The 22,141-nt window shown below is 42.1% G+C and overlaps 1 protein-coding gene across 1 annotated transcript in view; it reads left to right on the forward strand.

Annotated features, from left to right (window-relative positions):
• The first annotated feature begins 3,706 nt into the window (after positions 1-3,706).
• Positions 3,707-22,141, forward strand: part of RAB2A (RAB2A, member RAS oncogene family) — a 43,487-nt gene continuing 25,052 nt past the window's right edge. Inside the window, exons 1-3 of the mRNA XM_064706137.1 lie at positions 3,707-4,030; positions 16,091-16,162; positions 19,574-19,641. Of these exons, the coding sequence (XP_064562207.1) occupies positions 3,985-4,030; positions 16,091-16,162; positions 19,574-19,641 (186 nt within the window). The 5' untranslated portion in view covers positions 3,707-3,984. The remainder of the gene's footprint in view (positions 4,031-16,090; positions 16,163-19,573; positions 19,642-22,141) is intronic.

Below are 22,141 nucleotides of genomic sequence, written 5' to 3' on the forward strand. Positions count from 1 at the left end.
TGACCCTAACCATCACAAATGACTGAGGCACTCCCCAGAGCAGCTTGGCTGCCTGGCTAACCAGCAGAGGCCTGGTTATCTGTCCACAGTGCAGGTGTTGGCCAAGCTGAGCAGCCACAGAAGGCAGTGGGACACTGCCCTGCCATGTGAGTCACCTACAAGCTGGTTACTGCCTGGCTCACCAGGCTACCAAAGCACAAACAGGTAGGGCTGCCTTCCCTCTGAACTGCACCCACCTGCCAGCTCTCAGACAGCTCAGCCCTGATGTCAGTCACCTTCCATCTCACTGGGCATTCTGCACTGTCTGGACTTTTTCCCCATCAGCAAATCTCAGTTCTACCAAACAGATTTCCCTTTTCTTACCAGATCTCATTCAATCACATCAGGCCAATTTGGCTTGTCTAGAAGCCTAGCAGATCACATAATTTGGGAACTATGAGACCAAACCCCATCAGTGAGGTAAACAGGATCATGTACTCATACAAAGATAAAATAGTTTGGGTTGGAAAGAACCTTTAAAGACCATTGAGCCCAAACCTCCCTGCAATAAGCAGGGACATCTTCAACCTAATTGCTTTGCAGCCAGGGATGGGACTTCTACCACCTCTCTGGGTGATCTTTTCCAGTACTTCACCAATCTCACACTAAAAAAAAATTTCACACATATCTAGTCTAAATCTCCCTTCTCTTAGTTTAAACTCCCTTATCCTGTCACTATAGTCTTAATAAAAAGTCTGTCACCATCAAACACACTTGAAACTTAACACCCTGGGATGTTGAGGACAGAGTGTCAAGACTTGACCAGCCCTCAGAGTAATACCTTTCATGGCTCAGTCATGCAGGAATCCCCAATAGCACTAATGGAGACTTGGAGTATGTGATGAACAAAAACAGAGCTCTGAAGGAAAGGTGAAGGACACGAAAGCCCACACAGTTCTACCTCATCCTGCCAGTCACAGGGGAGGCAGCTACAGGAGAGAGCTCACCTTGAGAGTTGATACCTGTCTGCATGACTGACCTCACAGAGTGAGCTTTAGCCTTCACAACAACAGGGCCCTTTGGGAGCAGTGAGGATGCATGGACAGAGATGGGATCCAACTGATGAGGTTATTTAGTTTGTTGGTGTGGCTGTGGGATCCAGGATGATTTTGCCTGAAAGCTAATATAAAAAATTAAAGCTTAGCCACTTCTATTCAGCAGATGACTCTGACAGTGCTAGAACAAGGGAGGGTCCACAAGCAGATTAGGAGGAGCAGAGCTACCCCATCCCTAGCAGAGCAACCTTTACTTATACTGGATGAGATGTTATCTGCTTATGGCCTGATCTCCTACAGCTTTGTCTCCGGGGGTTGAGGTCACACAAACCCATGCCAAGAGCATGGGGTCAGAATGCCAGCTGAAGGGCTTAGCTGCTGAGGGAGCACTTGAGAAGACTTGTTTTATTGTGAATTCTTGATTGGGTTTGACAGCTGACCCCAACTGCAGCCTTTCCTTCAGCTGAGGTACCCTGCTCCATTCAGATGACAGATTTCATAATCATTATTAGGGCAGGAAACAGAGACACACAGGGATATGTGAAAACAGTAGCCTAACTTTCATAGGAAGCAAGGCAAAAATCTGCTACTCTGAGAAAACTCATTCTGGCTAGGAATTGTTTATTAACAAAAATGTACATCAAAACTAGTTGCAAATAAAATAACAGAGAAATGGCTCTTTTCAGTGTGGAGAGGGTTTTTAAACTAGGACAAAATTTTACATGCCACTTCTCAATGTCCTGTCCTGTCCATGCAAGACCTATTCAATATTGTCATGAACAGCCTGGCTAACAAAATGGCAGAGATAATATGAAAAGAGAAAAAATCAAATATTTTTGATAAACTGAGTGGCCACAATCAAAATTCTTGAAATTCAGCAAGAGGAACAACAGTGCTAATAGGGAAATACCAAATGTATGGATACTTTTGAGTAGTAACTGTCTAGAATAGGGATCTAGTATCAAGAATTAAATTTAGATGTTGTTGATTAAAAACAAACAAACAAACACATTCAGAGAGGGGTAAGACTAGAAATACTAGTTTGCTGGTTTTGAGGTGATGAGGCTGGTTAGAGACACGTGAGAACGGCTGTTTGGGCTCTACACTTAATAAATAGTGTTGTGAAATTAGGAGAAGTACAGAGGAGAAAAAAAAATAGAAGGCAAACTTCTGACAAGTGCTCAGAATTTTTCATGTGGAAAAGATAGATATGTTTAGAGTATATAAATGTGCTCCTTCCACTTTCTAGTGTTGTTTGGGGTGGGGTTGGGGGGGACATTACACATCCACAGTAGACAGGATTTTTGTTTTCTTAAAAAAAAGCTTCATTTTGGGTTTCAGGTCATGAAATATGACAGCAGGATTTGGCATATTAAGCTTTATTGAACGTTTTTACAAGTTAGTTGGATGCACACCTGTTAGAAGCCATGTAGGTCAGTGTTGTCCAAGCTGTTGACCACAAATAAAAACCTCTATAAAGTTAAAAGACAGACACCTTTTACTCCCATTCCACCAGAGAGCCAGAAGAGGAGTAAAATGCCAGTTTATATGAAAGATGTGCCAATAGCTCTTGAAGAGTACCCCCAGCCCACAAAGAGCTGAGCAGAAGGGACCCCCAAAGCATCACCAGCATGACCTGACTGGAGTGTCTGCCACATTTACCTTTGGCATCTGGTGTAGCCTCAGCATGGCTGTGATACGTGAGCCAGGCTGCCTTTGACTGCTCCACGTCCAAAGGTCAGGGTACACCGGACACCCCATGAAGCAGCTGAGACTATGGAAGACCTTGGAGCCTCTTCCAGCTCACCAATCCCATGTGAACTCTAAGAAATTAAAGTCCTAAACACCAGCTGTGAATTTAGGTTACTCCCCTGGCTCATTGCTTTCAGTTCAGTGAGGAAAGACAGAAACAGAAAGGGAAAAAACCTTTCAGGCCAGAACTCATGTCATGAAGATACACTTCTACCCAACAGCTCATTGCTGGCTACTCTCAGAGGGTTTATGCTTTGGGCCTCTCAGTTCAGGAAGAGCATTGAGGTGCTGGAGCTGGTCCAAGGAAGGGCTACGAGTCTGGATTATCAATCCGGTGAGGAGCGGCTGAGGGAGCTGGGGTTTAGCCTGGACAAAAAAAGAGGCTCAGGGCTGACATTACTCTTTACAACTCCCTGAAAGGAGGTTACAACCAGCTGAGGGTCGGCTGCCTCTCCCAGGCGACCAGCGACAGTATGACACGACATAGTGTCAAACTGTACCAGGGGAGATTGAGGTTGGAGATTAGGAAGAACTTTTTCACAGAAAGGGTGCTTAAACACTGGGATGGGCTGCCAAGGGAGGTGGGGGAGTCACGGTCCCTGGTAAAAGAAAGACTGGATGTGGCACTCAGTATGCCGGTCTCGTTGACACGGTGGTGTTTGGTCACAGGTAAGGCTCTGTGACCCCAGAGATCTTTCCCAGCCCGATGGGTTCTGCACTCAGGGATGGCATCTCCCCAAAGCCCCAGGCCCGGAGCCGCCGCCACCGCCCTCAGTCCCGCGGGGCGGGGTCCGAGGCTCCGCCCTGCGTGCGGCGGGAGGCGGCCTCGCGCCTCAGCATTTCCGGGTCGGAGGCGGGGCAGCGCGAGGGGGCGGGTGCTGACGTCGCCGGAGGGTCCGGGGGCCGCTCGGCGCCTGTTTATTGTTCTCGCCGCCGCCGCCGCGTTCCGGCTTTCCCGGCGCTTGCGGGGCCGCGGTGGGAGGGAGCGAGGGAGGGCGGACAGCAGGACCGGGCGAGCAGAGCCCCTCCGCCAGCGGCGGCGCGGGGGCGGAGGTAGGAGGGAGCGAGCGGGCGGAGGCGCCGCCCGGGGGCCGTTAACCCGTTTCCGCCTCTCCGCAGCGCGAGCCCGGGCGGCGAGCGCGCGCGTCACGCCGGAGCGAGAGCGGGACAGCCCGGGAGCGGCAGCCCGGGAGCGGCCATGGCCTACGCGTACCTCTTCAAGTACATCATCATCGGAGACACAGGTGGGTGAGCCCGGCCCGGGCCGCGCCGGAGCGGGGCCGCAGACGGAGAGGAAGGCCCGGCTCCCCGCGCCCATTTCCGCAGTGTTGGCAGTGCCGCCGACGTGGTGGCTCCGCGCGAGGAAGAGGCGGTGTCTCCCCCCCGCCTCTGCACCGGGCCCCGCCCGCGGCCTCGGCCTTGTCTCCCGACGGCCTTGGGCCGCTGGCGGCCGCCTCCGGGCCTGGCGGACGGGCCGCGGGCAGCTTGGGCTGTGTCACGGCCTTGGCTGCGGCGGCAGAGCGGGCCCGCCGAGAGGGAGAAGGCGCTGTCACAGCGAAACCTAGACCTGGGTAGTGCCCGTGGTTTGCAGCCTTGTGGTAGCGAGGCCGCACTCCTCCCCGCAGTTTTGTGATGAGTTTCTGTCTCATTGCTGCGAGTTACCTTCAGTCGGGCTGCAAGGATGCTCTTTCCAGTCTCGGCTGGAGCTGCTGTAACAAACTGTGTGAAGACACGCTGTCAAAGCAGAATTAAAAACACTGGCTCTTCCAGTCTAATTTGTAGGGACCTCTTTTTTATGTGTATGTATGTATACACGCCACTGCTTCCAAGTGTTTCATGTCACTTTTTAAAAACATATTGACTCATAGAATATCAGGGGATTGGACTGGGCCTGAAAGATGATCTAGTCACAACCCCCCGGTATGGGCAGGAACAGCTCCCACTAGACCATATTGCTCAAGGCCCCATGCAACCTAGCCTTGAACATTTCTCAAAAACTTACTTTGTTCTGTTTGTTACTGGCTGCTGTGCTTACAAATGCTGTTGGCAGAGCCATGTGCTGATAGGAATTGCTGCTTGAGTCCCCTTTGCCAATATGTTTTATGCTTCTTCGGCCTAGTATGGATGGGAGTAGCATACTTTGATCAAACTATTGTCAGGACAAGGTAGCTAACTTAGTTAACCATTGTGCCCGTGTATTGTGTGTTTTCCTTGTTGTTTTCCTCATACCTGTCTAAATGCCTTCTCTAATAAGTTTGATGACACACCTGTTTTTTTAGGTGCTATTCTGAGGGTGCCTCCATACTTCATAGCTACGAACCAAATTATCTGTTGGTGGAGTATAATTATACATTGTAGTTGCATTACACATGAGGTTGTTAGGTACACAGGGTGCAACTACTATGTGACTTTTATCTGCTTTTTAAATGCTTTTTATCTGCTTTTTTAAAAATTTAAAAATTTTTAAATAATGTACATTTAAACTCTGAAAGCTTTTTTAGGCTTCTGCAGTAGCAGATGTAATACAGGTGAATTGTTAGAAATGTATCACAGCTATAATGACCATGTTGGAAGCCTTAGGCTGTAGATGATAAGTGAAAATTCTGATTTTTGTGGAGTGTTCACTTGAGTGACAGTTCATCAAGCCAGGACAGGACAACCTATGCAAATTCAGGAGAAGGAAGAAGAGGTTTGTCAGGCTGGGGTGATGCAAGATGGTAGTGCACAGTTCAGAATGACAGTTCAGAACAGGTAGCCAATTCTGGTGCATCTCTAAAAACTGTAGTCACTAAAGTGGTAGACAGCAGCTTACAGTTGCTTTGGTATATTGATTGTATACTGATTAAATTTTTACAAAGAAATATCCTTAGTGTAATGGTCTGTACTGCACTCTTGAATTTGAGTTGCTTGAAATGTGAAATACAGAATGGATGTGTCATTTCTGAAGTTGTTGCAGCTGCTTAAGAGACAAATAACAGAAGACTAAGAGACAGGAAACACAGAGAGGAAAACAGCTCACAGTTTTGCTGTTGGCTTTTTGGTTTGTTTTTTTTTTTTTTTAATTCTTGTGGCTTGTATTCTTTAGTTGCTACAGGAAGCTAATTAAAGCTACTGCAATGATTATTTTTGAAGTGAATTGAATATGTCAGTAGTGGTAAGTTGGTTTTGCTTTTATTTAGATCTCCTGTTAGCCTTTTAAGTATTCCAATAGAGCAAGTACTGAAGAGCCAATTTATGTTGTGCAGTTGCCAAGATGGTGGTGATAGTCTGGGTATTACTGCTCTTCCTCAGATGAAGGCCATTGAACTCAAAGTTCTGACAGTGGAAATTAAGAGTGGATGGTGACTGTCCTCTTCCGTTCCCGTGGTGGGTTCCCACAGTGTGCCAGCCAGAGAAGATATGGCCTTGCAGACCATGTAGATTTAATAGAAATCAAGAAATTTGCTTCTGGTATTTGATTTAGAGTCTTTGGAAATGCCTCAGCTGCCTGGTGACTCAGCAGTTAGTTGTAAACAAACTGTAGGAGAAAACTAAGAGACTCAGCTGAGGACTGATGTTAACATTTAGCTCCTCTTTCAGCACTGAAAAACAAAGTAGGTTGTGCCATCCATAAGCAAACCAACGAAACCCCCCTGGAGTTACACAAGACACCTCTGTGTGCCTTCTCTGAATTGTGATTCCACATGCTTTCATTTGCTTAAACACAGGAATTCAGGATGATCTCAGTCTCTTAAAATGACAGCCACAGAGACTGACTGTGCAAGACTGCCTCGTGCTCAACAGTTCTTGTCCCTTTGCATTCCCTGTTTCATTGGTCATTGTCATTCACTGACTTCTTTCTCTGGTACTTCAGGCATGGTAGCTTTATGAACATGGAATTGCTCCTAATCTGGTTCTTAACTGAGTTTTTTAATATATAAAAATGGCATTCTGTATAATTGGAACTGGTTTAGGATCTAGTTAGTTTTCTGTTATGGGAGAGACCTGAAATGGCATAGTTGTATTCCAGGTGCTAAAAAACATTGCCATAAATCTGTGTAGTTTTTACATTGTAGCAGTGGGGCCATAGCTGTGGAGTTTGAAGAGAAAAATACAATACTATGTAATACTGACTACTGTGAGAGTTTACCAGGAAAAAAATCCTCTGATCTGGCTATTTCCAAAGCATTGTAGGAGTTTGCAAATGAATTTAGAAGCATGAGTGGTGCATGCTGCATAGGGCTGTACCTCTGAGATCTTTGCCTTTATGGTTGATGGTCTTTGATTTTGATTGGTGTCTTCATCCACTCTTCCCTATACATCCACCTTTGGCCACCAGTTGAAGTTGAGATGATTTTTGATCTGAGCTAGGATAAATCCTGTTGGCCTATGAGAATTATCTGTTTGTGCAGTTGGTGACTGAAAATCTGTCATTTTTTTCTTTTAGTTTTTTTCTATGTAATGGTGAAATCTTTATTTATATATTTGTTAGCAGCAGTGTACCATGTGGTAATAAACTGGGAATGATAACAAGTTTTCTGTGAAGATGACAGCTGGAATATTTTTTTCAGAATACTACACATTAATCAGAATTTTCTTATATTAGAGTGTGTTTGCTAGATTCCAACAGAGAATGCTCCTAAACTTTAGGATACCTCAAGTACTAGTTTTGCAATGGTCAGATTTCTTGCCACCAGCATAACTTGTCATTTTCAGTCTATCTCAATGTCTTTTTATGATCAGTGTTGCTGCATTTTCCATGAGCAAGTCCACCTGCTTTTCTTAAATGTGTTACTGCAGCTACTCTCTGAGCTTTTTGCATAATGGACTTTCACTCACCTTTCAATTTCAGCAGGCAGTTGCTGCTCCTAGACCAAGAGTGTCTCTAAGTTACTCCTATTAGGAGGAGATGATGAAAGAAAATATAGTTGCTTGGTGATCTAATTCTCACTCTCTAGAGTAAAGTAAACTGTCTAGTCAACCATTTCACTTGTCTAGGAGACTTTCAAATGTTGAAATTAAGCAATCAAATTTATTTCCAATCTTCTTTGTGAAATACTTCTAATGTCTTTGCTCTTTGCTCTGGAACAGCAGCTGTTAGTAGCTAGTTATGTGTATGATTAGTCTTTTGCCCTTATTTTCTGTAAGTATGTAGTAGTACTTCTTGGCTAAACTGGTTTTCATCTCACCAGAGCTGATGTTAATATCCTGCAATAGCTCGAGAACTTGTTTGTGCTGAAAACCAGAGTACTGGTCTGTATTACTTATATCTTGCTTTGAGACCCTTTCAATTATGCTTTAATCCCAAAAGAACAGATATTAGGTATTGTATAAGAACATCCTCTTAGCCTCTTAGAAGTTAACTAGAATTAACAAACTATATGTCTGTACAAAAGGTTTCATGAGGCTGCTTAAACAAGTGGCTGTGTGCACACTTGTACTAATTCTTAACACTTATTTCTTTAAAAGAAACCCCAGACACCTTGCCACTCAAAAACATCTAACCCAACCCCACCTCCAATTTCATCTAAAACCATGTTATTATGAATGGCTGGCAGTTTCTAACTTCATTTTCATGCAGAAAATGAAGTTTTTTTATAGACTCAAACGTAGCTTAATTTTATTTGGAAATAATTTTTAATTACCTTTAAAACATATAGTTAGCAGTGGAGCAGTGCCATACAAACTGCAATATGGTAAAGCTGAACAGCTCCTTTAACTTTGTGTGCCTGTGCTAATTGTTAGTAGAAAGGAAAACTTTGCATCATTGGCTTTGAATATGCTATTGAAAATGTTTAAGTGTTGATGCTAAATCAGCTTTAAAAGAGCCATTTTTATTACTTTTCCTGAAATTACATAGGCAGCATGAAGCATTTTAGAGGTTGTTTTTCTTCTGTTCTTGTCCATGCTTACATTTGTGTGTGAGCTCCCTTTGCTCCATACGTGACAGTTCGGAATGTTTTCATTTGTCCTTCCAATAAATTTAAATGAAGCTTTCCCGCTTGATGGTAGAGTTCTGACTAAAACATAACTGACTGAGAAGAGGTTAAGAAAAATCCTTAGGTTTTTTTTTTTTTTTTCAAAAAAATGAACTGCTTTAGGTTCATGCCTTGTTATGCCTAGGCCTATGAAAAGGTAATACTGCACTTTTCAGGGTTTGATAAAGCTGCTGTGGTTAAAAAGGGAGGAGAGAGGGAATGAATGGCAGCCTGTGATAAGAAAAGGGCTTATGAAACATCTGGAAGCTCTGCAGACTGCTGGAAAGAACTAAAAGTATCTCATAAACCAGGTTAAAGGTATATATCTTGTGACATTTGTAATGTGTGATTACCCGGTTAAAATCAAAGTTAGTTTTAAAATCTGGGTTCTTAGATGTATCATCTAGATAATCATCTATTTTTATATATAATGTGTGTATATATATAATAATCATATATATAATCATGCTCATTATTTGAAGCTGTGTTACCCTATTCTTAAGATTTATTTTTGTCTGTTTTTCTAAAGGAAGGTAAGAAAGCAAGAAGCTTGTTTCAGCTCGGTTGTTTTTGTGGCACTGGTTTCATGGACAGCCAAGCTGACACAGTTGGTTACATGTGAAAGAAGTTCTTGCTCCCCTTACCTTGTGGTGACTTTGGTAGTCTGCCATGATCTGGATCCAGCCACTAATGCAATAGAAAACTACCTTCTTTTTAGGTTAGCTTTTCACTTAGTGGTCTTGTGGCTGTGCTTTCCACAGTCTGGAGTACTTTCAAGGAAGGAAACTGGATCTAGGAAGATTAGTGAGAGCAAGATATCAAAGGGAAGTAGGTCTTCATCTCTGTGTGTGGTGGACTGATTGATCACCATCAAGAACAAGAAAAACAGTTCTGTGAGACTGTTGAATTAATCCAGGGTTTATCTGCTGCCAAAACAAGCAGACCTTGTTACCACTTCTTGTCTCAACTATGAGCTCTGCTGCCTCTTAGCTCTCAGCATCACTGCTTGTGTGATCCTTCAAAGGCCAGCTCAGCTCATGAAGATGATTTGAAAAACAAAACTAAACAAATAGTAGGTACACTTAAAAGAGTGCAAGAGCCCTTTTGGGTAAGGAGGTGGAGATGTGTGGGAAGGAGTGTGTCTACTCACCAGAGAAGCAGGCAGATTGACATAGGAGATTTTCTTTAGCATTCAGTTTTTATTCTATGGTTGAGAGGACTACTACTGCAGTTCTTTTCCTCTGTCACCTTTCTGGGGCTATACTGGTGCTTAGGGGAGCAAGTAAGGAAACTCAACCTCCCCCTACCCTCTTTTTTGACACATTATTAGTTTTGAACCAGGTCAGCTTTTCAAGACAAACATCAGTGGAAGGAACACTGAAGAGTTTTGTCTACAGGTAAGAAAAGCCTGGAAGTTCTCATCATATTCAGTATTACACACCTGACTCTGCAGCCAGTAACTGAACTTTCTTTGCCCTATTCACAGGGAATCGAGAAAGGGAGAAGGAAGCAAATCAGCTCTCTTAGCCAAAAACTTGCTCAGCTGTACCATCACCTGTGCTGTGGTTCTAGAGCTGCTTCTTTTTTTTTTTTTAAGTGCTGAGTGCAGCCTATTACTGAAAAGAAGAACCATTCCCTTTGCTGTAGCCCTAGTCTCATGCACATACTCATGTTTTGGATGAGTGTAGTACTGTCCTGGATTCATTTCTTGGTGTAGCTTGTTGCATATGAGTGACAAGGGTAGCTTTACTGCTGAGCCCTGAAATAAAGACAAGTGTCTAAGGGAGTGCTGTGTTGAAGCTGGGCCAAAGTAGACAACAACAAACTTCTGGCAATGCCTTGTCTAAGGAAACTGACTGCAGAGTTGCACCCAAATTAAGAGGAAGCTGTTACAGGAGGTAGAGGAATTTAGAGAATCAACTCAGTCTGCTGGATCAGAATTTAGAGCTGGAGGGTAAAATTGCTGTAGCACAAGTTCTACTCCCATCATTGTTTGAGTGCTAGGAAGCAATGGAGGGATCCTAAAACAGGCACTTGCAAAGAAGCAAGCTGCCTTCCCTCTGAGCACATAATCCATTGTTTTCATTTGTTCCTAAGCAAGAGCTTTTGTTTACTGTGGTTGTTGAAGGGTATCCAAGCTCTCTCATATGAAAACACTAGATTTTTTTCCTGGGGTGGTTTATCTGAAGCTATATTAAAATAATTGTGGCAGTAAAATGGAGAATGGGTTAATAAATAACTGAATTTATCCCTTTTGCATTGTGCAATTGACTGTCATCAGGATGTTCTCAGCTACTTCTCGCAGTGTGTGCCTCATTTCAGGTGAAATATTTACAGTGCTAAGTGAACAACATACCTGGTAAGCAGCCACTGTGTTCTTGAGTTAACTGGTGTAGTTACTTTAAACCACCTGCATGCCATAGAATTAGCTGCCTGCAGCTGTTAACTGATCTTTGCTGCATCTGTTCATGTCACAAGGTGGTAAACTACTCAGGCATTCATATACAGCTCCTGTTTGTGATACATGCTCCTGTCTACGATAGGGGAGTTAGCTCAAGCCGTGGAAGTGATTTGGACTACAAACTGTTTTCATAAGAACTTTTGTGATACGAACATGCGGTATCTGAAAACCATAAAATTAAAATGAAACCTCTATTTCAGCCAACAGCAGTCAACTTTGAGATGGGGTTTTTTGTTGGAAGCTTCTGAACCAGCAAGAATGGCATTAAAAAGAAACTAGTTATTTCTTTGCTTTCTCTGTGTGAGCCCGTCAGCCTGCAGTCTGCTCCTAAAAGGACTGCTATGGAGGAGTCACTAGAAGTGCAGTCATCTTGTGCCAGTCTGAGACAGAACCTGCATCAAAGGGGCTGTGCTTGTCTGTCATCTTCACTCTGCTGAGGCTGGTGTTCGTAGGCTCAATTCAACTGACTTGGTCACCAGCCTTAGAAGGAGAAGAAATATCAGATTGCCACTTGAGAACTAGTGCTGGAATACGTAATAAAATGTCATTTTGTTCATTAGATTTTGAAATGTTGAAATGCTCCAACATTTGTAAGATTTGTGCAGGAATATTGGATTGGTTTAAGGTTTTATCCATTGAAACTGAAATTGCTTTGCAAGGTCAATGGCAAAAGCTATCTCTGGTGTGACTTGCAGGGTTTTTTTTAAATGAGGCAGTGATTATGTTCTCCAGTGGGGCAGTTTTATTTAATTGGTGATATAAAAGTTATCTGTGTATATGAGCACTGTTCACAGAATCACCTAGGTTGGAAAAGACCTTTGAGATCATTAAGTCCAGCCTATGACCTAACCTAACACCTCCTCATCAACTAAATCATGGCACTGAGTCCTGCATCCAGTCTTTTTTTCAGCACATCCAGGGATTGTGACTCCACCACCTCCCTGGGCAGACAATTCCATTGCCCAATCACTCAGTGAAGAATTTTTTTCAGATGTCTAACCTGACCTTCCCCTGATGCGGCTTAAGACTGTGTCCTCTTATTCTGTCAATGGTTGCCTAGAGAAAGAGACCAACCCCCACCTGACTACAATCACCTTTCAGGGAGTTGTAGAGAGTGATAAGGTCTCTCCTATTTCCAGGCTAAACACCCCCAGGTCCCTCAGTTGTTCCTCACAGGGTTTGTGTTCCAAGCCCCTCACCAGCCTCGTTGCCTTCTCTGGATGTGCTCAAGCCTCTCAATGTCCTTCCCAAACTGAGGGACCCAGAACTGGACACAGCACTCCTCACCAGTGCCGAGTACAGGGGCAGAATGACCTCCCTGCTCCTGCTAGCCACGCTGTTCTTGATGCTGGCCAGGCTGCCCTTGGCCTTCTTGGCCCCCAGGGCACACTGCTGGCTCATGCTCAGTCAGCTCTTGACCAGCACCCCCAGGTCCCTTTCTGCCCGGGCACTGTCCAGCCACACCGTCCCCAGCCTATAATGCTGTAGGGGGTTTTGTGGCCAAAATGCCGGACTCGGCACTTGGACTTGTTAAACTTCATCTTATTGGACTCTGCCCATCCATCCAACCATTCCATGTCCCTTTGCAGAGCCCTCCTACCCTCCAACAGATTGGCACACACTCCCAGCTTAGTGGCATCTGCAGATTTACTGATGGCGGACTCATCCGCTCATCCAGATCATCAGTGAAGATATTAAACAGGACTGGCTCCACACTGATCTCTGGGGACACCACTAATGACTGGCCACAGCACTGTTCACCACCACTCTCTGGGCCCATGCAGCCAGTGGCTGACCCACTGAAGAGAGCATCTGTCAAAGCTGTATCCTCCCAGATTTTCCAGGAGGATACTGTGGGAGACAGTGTCAAAGGCCTTGCTGAAATCCAGATAGACAACATCTATGGCCTTTCCCAGATCCACCAGGTGGGTCACCTGGTCATAGAAGGAGATCAGGTTGATCAAGCACAACCTGCCCCTCCTAAATCCGTGCTGGTTGGGTCTGATCTCCCGGCCATCCTGTAGGTGCTGTGTGGCACTCAGGATGATCTGTTCCATAATCTCTCTGGGTACTGAGGTCAGACTGACTGGCCTATAGTTTCCTAGATCCTCCTTTCCAGCCCTTCCTGTGGATGGGCATCACACTGGCCAGCTTGCGGTCATCTAGGACCTCCCAGCTGAGCTAGGACTGATGGTAAATGACAGCACCTTCACAAGCTCATGTGCCAGCTCCCTCCTCACCAGATGGATCCCATCTGCTCCCATAGATCTGTGAGCATCTTAGTGGCTCAGCAGGTCTTTAACCGCTTCGTCCTGAATAACAGAGGGGCTCTTCTGCTCCCTGTCACCATCTAGCCCAGGAGGACAGTTGTCCTGAGGACAGCCTGTCTTTCTGTTGAAAACTGAGGCAAAGAAAGTGTTAAGTGCTTTTCCTCATCTTTAGTTACTAAATTCCCTCTCGCATCTGGTAGAGAATAGAGGTTGTTCTTCCCCATTTGCCATTGGTGTATTCATAAAAATATTTTTTATTGTCCTTTAGAGAAGTGGCCACATTGAGGTCTATGTGGACTTTTGCCTCTCTAATTTTTTTTTCCTACATGCCCTAGCAATTCCCTTAAGCATTTCCAGAGATACCTGACCCTCCTTCCAAAAGTGATGCATCCTCTTTTTCTTCCTTAGTTCCTTCAAGAGCTCTTTACTCATCCAGGCTGGTCATTTTCCTTGTTGGCTCATCTTTCAGCACATAGGGACAGTCTGTTCCTGTGCCTTCAAGACTTCTGTTTTGAAGCATGCCCGTCTTTCCTGGACTCCTTTCTTTTTAAAGGCTGCTTCCCAAGGAACTCTCTGAATGAGTCTCTTGAATAGGCCAGAATCTGGAAGTCCAGTGTGGAAGTTTTATTGATGCTCCTCCTTGTTTCACCAAATATTGAAAATTCTGTAATTTCACAATCACTGTGCTCCAGATGGCCTCCAGCCACCACATCTCCCACCAGTCCATCGCTGTTTGCAAACAGCAAATCTGGTGTAGTCCCTCCCCTGCTAGGCTCGCTCACCAGCTGTGACAAGAGCTGTTCTCTGAGTAGAATTATTAATATTTTAAAATTTTGTGCAGTTTTGTGTTCTGTCCCTACAGCTCCCATATTCTGCCTTTCTGTTTCTTTTTTACCTGCAGTTCTTCCCCTACTCCTCCTCAACTTCTCTTATATTAACTAATTTTTTACAGACAGAATCTATACCTGCTTCAAAGTTGCTTTTGTTCTGACAGCTTGCCATCATAAGCCAGAAAGCTAAAGAAAATAAATCTAGTAAGGCAGATGCTGCAAATTTTGCCTTGGACTACAGTTCCATGCCACTCTGTTATTGATCTGCTGGCTGCTGCATTTCTTTTCCCTCATTTGAACTAACCCTTAGGCTTGTCTGACCCTGCATTAAGCCGTTTCTGTTTGCTTTGTCACTCCTCAGATTAGCATGCTAACCCAGCAGATGGCTGAAATTGCTTCAGAACTCATCTAAGCTTTGTGGAGAAATGGACTGGAGCATACTGTGGGACAGAGTAGAGACAGCAGCACTAGCAACTGGCTTAGGCTGTTGGAATTGCTGCCTTGTTTGGGATATTAATCTGAGTGCCATCAGTTGGCCACAATCATTTTGTGACTAAACTAAATGCAGGTTTCCTGTTTCTGTTAGATTTGGTTGAAACTGGCTACTGGTCTTAGAATTAAAGTCCAAACTAAAATATGTGGTGATTATATTTCTGTAGGCTTTGTTTCCTTATTAAACCATACTTTAAAAACTTTGCTGAATTTGGTATTAGAAAGGCCAGTGTCACTATATGCAAACTTCTGGTATGTGTATCTTTTGTCAGTAGTGTGGCTCTTTTCCTTATCTCTTTGTTTTGCTATCTTTTATTACTAGATGTGTCTCTTATGATGAGTTGTTGCTGACCTCTACTGTGTGGCTAGAATAGCTTTATCTTGCTGGACAGATAAAACAAAGTACAGCAGGAACTTGGATGCTACAGTATAGTATGTTATGTGATAATAGCTCAGAGTTTAAACCAAATATATTGCTGTCAAATTTTAAGGGCTGAAAAGATGAAGTTTGACTGCACAGACCAGGAAGAATAACCCCTCCAAGTAAAAGAAGGAAAAAATAACTGTAAAAAGTAGCATATTTACAAATCTAGGTAGTTTGAGTACTCTTGCTGACTGCATTAACTTCTGCGTTTCTGTGCTTTCACATACAGAAGAACTTGTCCATTTGCTGACCAGTGTCCATGTAATGGGAAATAGTTATGATGATTTCTGACACGAGTTGTGTGAGGGGGTCGGTGTTTGTGTTACCCGTCTGACTTTTCTTGGAGTGCTTTTTGCCTGTGGGGGATCAGTGGGCAGCAGCTTACAGTGGCTGTGAGCAGCCACAGACATGCTGTGGTTACCTCAGTGGATAAACACAGAGATAGATGGGAGACTGATGCTATTGAGGAAATAGTTAGCTTGGAAAAAAGCTGAAAGTACTGAAGGAGAAACAGATAAAGGGTTGTGAGGAGTAGCAAGCCCTGTAGTTATTGAGGAGAGAGAATGTAAAATGGTACTTTGAAGGTCTGTGCGAAAACTTGTTTTCCACTTAATTTTAAAGCAGAACTACTTTTTCAAAAGAATAATTAATTTTTGTTCAATTTTTGAAAATAACTGCTTTGACTATAATGTTTCTAGAACTTTTAAAGCTGTAATTAAAAAGTTTCATACACTTAATAGTATGAGTTCTAATACCTCCAGTTCCAGTAATTAATTTTAAGCAATGTGTAATACTTCCTTAAATTAATTTCTATTGGTCATTTACTGACTTTTTAAACAATTTAACACTTATTTCTTTTCTTTCTTTTAGGTGTTGGGAAATCATGTTTATTGTTACAGTTCACAGACAAGCGGTTTCAACCAGTCCACGATCTCACTATTGGTAGGTCCTTTTTGTGCTGCCCATTATTAGTAGTTAAGTGGTTGGGGTACCTCAGCATGCATTTATGAGTTTGTTGTGCTGCAGAAGTGCAGGATTTGTGCTGTATTAAGGTGGCAGTGAATCTCTGGCTAATGAGCATTTTTTAGCTCATAAAGTCAGTTTGGGGTTTTTTATTGGGAGGGTGCAGTCTGAAACAATTTAAAAAGTTCATAGCTGCAGTATCTAAACTCTCTTCAGAAAAGCAGGCACAGAAGAAATGTACAAGCTTGAAATGCGCTGATGGTGATGGAAGTGGCATTTTTGCGGTCGGGAACGTAAAGTACCCTAGCCACAAAACCTTGAAGACAAGTTAGAGATAAACTGTAGCAAAGTTACCCTTAAAAGTGAATAAAAAAATTTATTTGGGGAAACTGACTTTTGAATAGAGGACTGAAGTGTGAATGTATTTGCTTTTGGAAAGGATAGGGATTTTCTTTTCCAACTCTTCAACTGGATGTGGACCACTTGTGTTTGGTGTGATTTGATACCAGGGGAATGAATACACATTGACACATTGCCTCTGATCTAACTACAGTAAATAATACCAACTTTTATTTATCTTTCCACGCAAAATAAGAGGAATCATGTAGTAGTAAATTCTAGGGCAGATTTAGTCTGCAGATCAGTTTTGATGTTAAGCATAACAGATGCTAGTCTCAGAGGAGGTTACAGAACCTTTCAACTTGTTCATGTTCTTTCAAGGAATCTATCAGCTTTAATCATGAGCCTTGCACAAAATGTATCCTAGTCTCTATTTTTAGTTTGTGCCCTGGAGTAGGTAGGCTTCCTATGTTTGGGAGTACTGAAATAGCTCCTTGAAATATAAACAGATTTTCTTCATGTAACAGAATGTATCAAGGGGCTTGATTATGAATTCTCTTTCTCTTGACAGTCCTTCCACACCTTGTGTGTGCCTGTTGTATAGTTCAATTTCTTTGGCTAACATGAGTTTTTGAATATTTGTGAGGTCTTGGCAGTAGATAGGCTGACTGAACAAAGAGCCTGAGTACTTTAGGGAGGCATGACTTATTATCATACTTTCTTCTTTAGGCCTGCCAAATATATGACACCTTATATATCACTCATGCATTTGGCAGCCCTGTCACCTCAGACTGATAGGCACTGGGGAACAGCTTCACCTCAGCAGGGTGGTTGTAGTGCCAGTTCCTTGCTTGGCATTCTGTTAGCTGAAATCTGGGAGCAGGGCAGAAATTGAAGCCAGTAAGATGAGGCGGTGAACCTGGAAGCAACATAGTGAGGAATGTAGTAATAGAACCTGGGAGGCTGCTTGAAAAGGAGGGAAGAAGGATTTTAGCTTTTATATTTTTCATGTATTTGTAATCCTGCAATTCTTTAGTATAACTAAAGTGCATATAGAGTGTTAGCTACTGTTTTCAAATTTTGGTCGGACAAAACAGTTCCTCTCTAGGTCTGGAAATCAAAGACACCTTACTGTCTCAGGCCCTGAAAACGTAAACAGAAGTGATTTGGGGAGGGGAGCAAACTTGGGGTAAACCAGTTCATTACCTGACTCTGTAATTGGAAAATTAGCCCCCAATATGCATATGGCCCAAACCTACAAAAGTATGAAAACCCATGACTGGTCATCCGTTTTTGGGTGTAGCCCCTGGGGGGAGGGAGGCCTTTATTTGCCCAAAATGTACCTGAAGGCCCTTCAATAAATATAACTGCTTTTTATTCCCCTTGGTTTTGTCTGGCCTCTGTTTTTAAGTCGTCCTTAAGGGCGTTGGAAGAGGCTGGAAATGCCTCCTTAACTGTGAGGGCATGTGTGTATTTTGGCCAGGTTTTCCCAATTACCCAAACAGATTTGGAAAGACAGATAAATAAAGAACATGGGTTGAAAGTCATATGAATGCCCCTGTGGGGGAGATGGAGTGGGTTGAGTTTAACTAATAAATGCCCGAATGGTTGTATTAAAAGTCCTGAAAATGTGTTGATTAAATAAATCATTGTAAACATTGTAGCTGTTTTGCCCACTGCCTGTAGGACATGCCCTTATTATAAACATGGTCAGCTTCTATTCATTCCTTGAGAACAGGCTTGCTGTCAAACTGTTTGTATTTTTTCAAATTCTGTATTTTTTCCTGGCATGTATTTTGATAAAATAAGATAAATATAATTTTCATTTTTATGGGGTTGTTTGCAGAAACTGAACATTTAAGATGATCACTGAGTTTAAATCAGCAGCTCTATAGTCACATTTTGAGATCAGGTAAAACCTTCAGTGTTTACATGTGTAGTAGTGCAAGGACCTTCCCCTGGCTCTGCAGTCAACTTCAGGAAGAGCAGTGTCATTCACCTGCTTCCTCCTTGCTGCCTCTCCACCTCCATTATTTCGATTTCTTTGCATACAGTTGCTGCAAATTATTTGGTTGCTGAAGAGCACAATGGTCTTTGGCCAATGGCTTTTATTTGGCTGCAATATCCTGTTGGGGAACTCTGCCCCTTTCCCCAAAAGTCATTCCACAGGAAGCAGCACTGCACCCTCAAATATTCTAAACAAGCTCTTGATAAGACATTTGGAATATTTCAACTCAGGGCTGCATAATTGAGTGTCTTGGGTCCACGTCTAGACAGTGACCGATTTTAGCGAAACTTCAGCTAGCAGATTTTTATTTTTTTTTTTAATAATGGTTATAGATTAATGGAAGCACAATAGTATTTAAATATGTCCACTATCTCTAGCCATTTGTCAGATTTTAACTGCTGCATGAATGGCCTCAGTTCATACATGACTTTGTTTATGGTCTCAAGTGCTTTTAAAATGGTATAGAAGGTTGAATTTTTTACTGAAGAAGTTACTTTTGTCTATTTGGAACACACGTTTTTCCCCTCAGTTATAGAACTTGATCTTTAACTAGCTAGAACTTGGGATTTTATTTTTTTTTCATAAAGACAGGTGAATTTTAACTAATACAGTAATAAAATTTATCTTGTCAAAGGTGTCTTTGTATGCTCCCTTAATAGATCATTTTATTGATAAGGAATGGTAGGTTGAATTTCTTCTAAACTGGCCTCAGCAATCTGTCATTGGTAGAGTGTTAAAATAACTGTGACTATTCAATTTCCTGTTTACATTCGAAGGGGTGTGTTTCTCCCTCTAATCTAGAGCTACCAAGTGCTTTGGAAACCTTTGTTGGAAATACATCCCAGACACTTGGACAGTAACAGTTACCTTTCTTCTAGAAAGCTTTTTCAAGCTGCTGGAAAATTGGCTAAAAGCAGGTTGTGAAAGAGAGTATTTTCCTACAACATTGACTGAATTTAAACTTCTGCTCTTGCTTTTGTAGTAGTTGACATTCTTCTTTCTGCTATGTGCTAATAATGTAATGTTTTGTAAAATCTATTCAGGTGTAGAATTTGGGGCTCGAATGATCACTATTGATGGAAAACAGATAAAGCTTCAGATATGGGATACAGTAAGTAATCATAAAAATTGTTTAAACATTTTGCTCCACTAACTTTTCACTTTTCCTTTATTCTGGCTAAGCTCTCTATCATCAGCATTCACAGACTATGTACTTTGTCTTGCAGCTTTCTTTGGTGTCTATGAAGTTAAAAATTTGCTAATATATCCTTTTCTTGTTGTGATGTATTGTTTGGCATTTGCACTGTAACTTCCTCAAGCTTTGTCAGACTTATAAGACTGGAATTCATACTGCCTCACTATTTGGCTTAAGTCTTCTATATTACCAAGAATTTCCATTTCTCTAAACAATCTTTCTTTGTGCATACATGCAAGATTTGGTAAAGACAAAATCCTGTTGTGAAATTGTGATGTGTTTGCTACCTTTAATCAAGAGTTCTCTAGAGGACATGTTTGCATTTCCAAGGTAGAAGAAAACACATGGCTCACTTTTCATAGAAGACTTAAAAACACAAGTTCAAGACAGTAAATATTTCAATCAAGAAGGGACTGGTAAATGCTCTAAGTTTCAAAACACCTTCCAAAATTCAGACTTTGACTTTTGAGGTTAAGAACATATATTGGCTATTCTTGTGTTGTCAGTCGCTTTACTATAAAGCAGTCAGCATCACTGTCTGCACTTGTGATGAAGCAAGTTTAAGATGCTCATACTGGTAGCTATATCTTTTAAATGTATTTGACTGTTCCCTAAGACAGAGTTGCCTGTTTCCTTTTCTGAAAGCCTTTTAGGATACCTTTAGAAACTGACAGGACAGGTACATGATCCCTAGACTCATGTATGTGCTTTTTGTGGTACAGCAAATCAGTGGAGGGACATACATTCATATACACATGCTTACATATGTGCATGTGTTTATAAAAATGTAAATAAATGTAATATTTCAGTGAACTTCATAGGAAAGATCTTACTTATTTTACAGCTTCTTTACTTGAAAAGGCACCTGCCTGTGCCTTGGAAGTTCTAAGAAAAAGGCATAGAAAGATACAGCCAGCTTACTTTGGGCTTTTTCTGCTCTGGGCATTTTTACGATTATAGTTGTAGATTGCAGACTACCAAGGTGGCTGAATATTTTTAAGTTAAAAAAACAAGTTAATGTCTGCATATAACAGCTTTATAATCAAACCCTTAGTATATAGTGTGACCATGTGACTACATACCTATATTGGTCCTTGTTTTCTAAAATTGGAGCAGATTGTCTGTAGGCAAAAGTACTAATTTTGCTACTGGCTTTGGAACTGATTCTGTTAATCTCCTTAGATAACGAATGAAGTTCAGCTGTGTTTCAGCAGATCATGCCTTTCCTGGTTCCTCTGACTCAGTGGCTCTTTGCAGTCTGGTTGTTTTGAATGCATGCAAATTGTCCAGCCAAAATGGCAACCTAAGTGCTTTTGGCTATAATTTATATATTTTATTTGAGCAGGGAGTTTTCTGGCTAGCTTCTTAAGTATATCATACATAAATTAAAATTATTAATTGAAGGCTTTCATACACTGAGTAGGCTGCATGCTGATGTACTTAATAATTTATAAATTCTATGCAGTGAATGATAGTATACTGGACTTAGTTAAAAGTTTAACTGTATGTAATACGATTTTTAAAACAGGATATTTCTGTTCTAATCCAGTCTTGGTTTGTCAGAATATCTGAATTCCAATGTATCATTTCTGATCTTGGGTACAAAGATGCTGAAGGAATAGCAAAAATACGAAACATGATGAGGTAATTCTTAAGAGATATTTTACTTATGAGTGTTAAGGTACACAAATGTCCATAATGACTAAGATTACTGTGTTCTATCTGCATTGAGCATTTTTTGGTTTTCTGTTAGCCAAAACTGGTAGGTGTTACTCATGCTATCTCTGTATTTATTAAGCTGTAACAACTTCTGTTTGATGAGAGAGGTTCATTTTACACCTGTTACTAAGGAAACACATGAACTATTTATGGTTTTGGTTGGTGCTTACTGAGTCACAGCACTAGCCCTTCGCTTATTTGGTGCTAGCCTTGTACATCTGCTTTCAATCCATCACTGAACAGGATGAATCCTGAGCAGAGGCATAAGTGGAGAACTTGTTAAAATTTGTTTGGATTGCTTAACAATGAATTCACTTGCTTAAGAGAATCAAACTCTAGAATTCAGGTTTTTCTGGCCAGATGTTTCTGTGCAACACTGCTCATTTTGTGTTGTCTTTAGCAGATCACTGCAGCCCCAAGGAAAGCCCTGTTATAGTAATGGGAACACATGGAAGCTGCAGCATACCTCACTGCAGGAGTATGTTGCACCTTACAGGGACAGCTGAAGCTAACACTGTTGCATGTCTGTGAGATCCATTTGTGTGTCCTTGTATGATAGCTCAATAATATTTTACTTTTTCACTATCATCCTAGTTTGAATTAGGAGCATGTTACAGAAGTTAATTCTATTTACTGCAGTCTGTTTTCCATGTGGGAGTACACAAACTGAATTCCTTTTGAATGAGGCCGGACTGGA

This window comes from Zonotrichia leucophrys, chromosome 2 (assembly GCF_028769735.1).
Source record: "Zonotrichia leucophrys gambelii isolate GWCS_2022_RI chromosome 2, RI_Zleu_2.0, whole genome shotgun sequence".
Taxonomy (NCBI): domain Eukaryota; kingdom Metazoa; phylum Chordata; class Aves; order Passeriformes; family Passerellidae; genus Zonotrichia; species Zonotrichia leucophrys.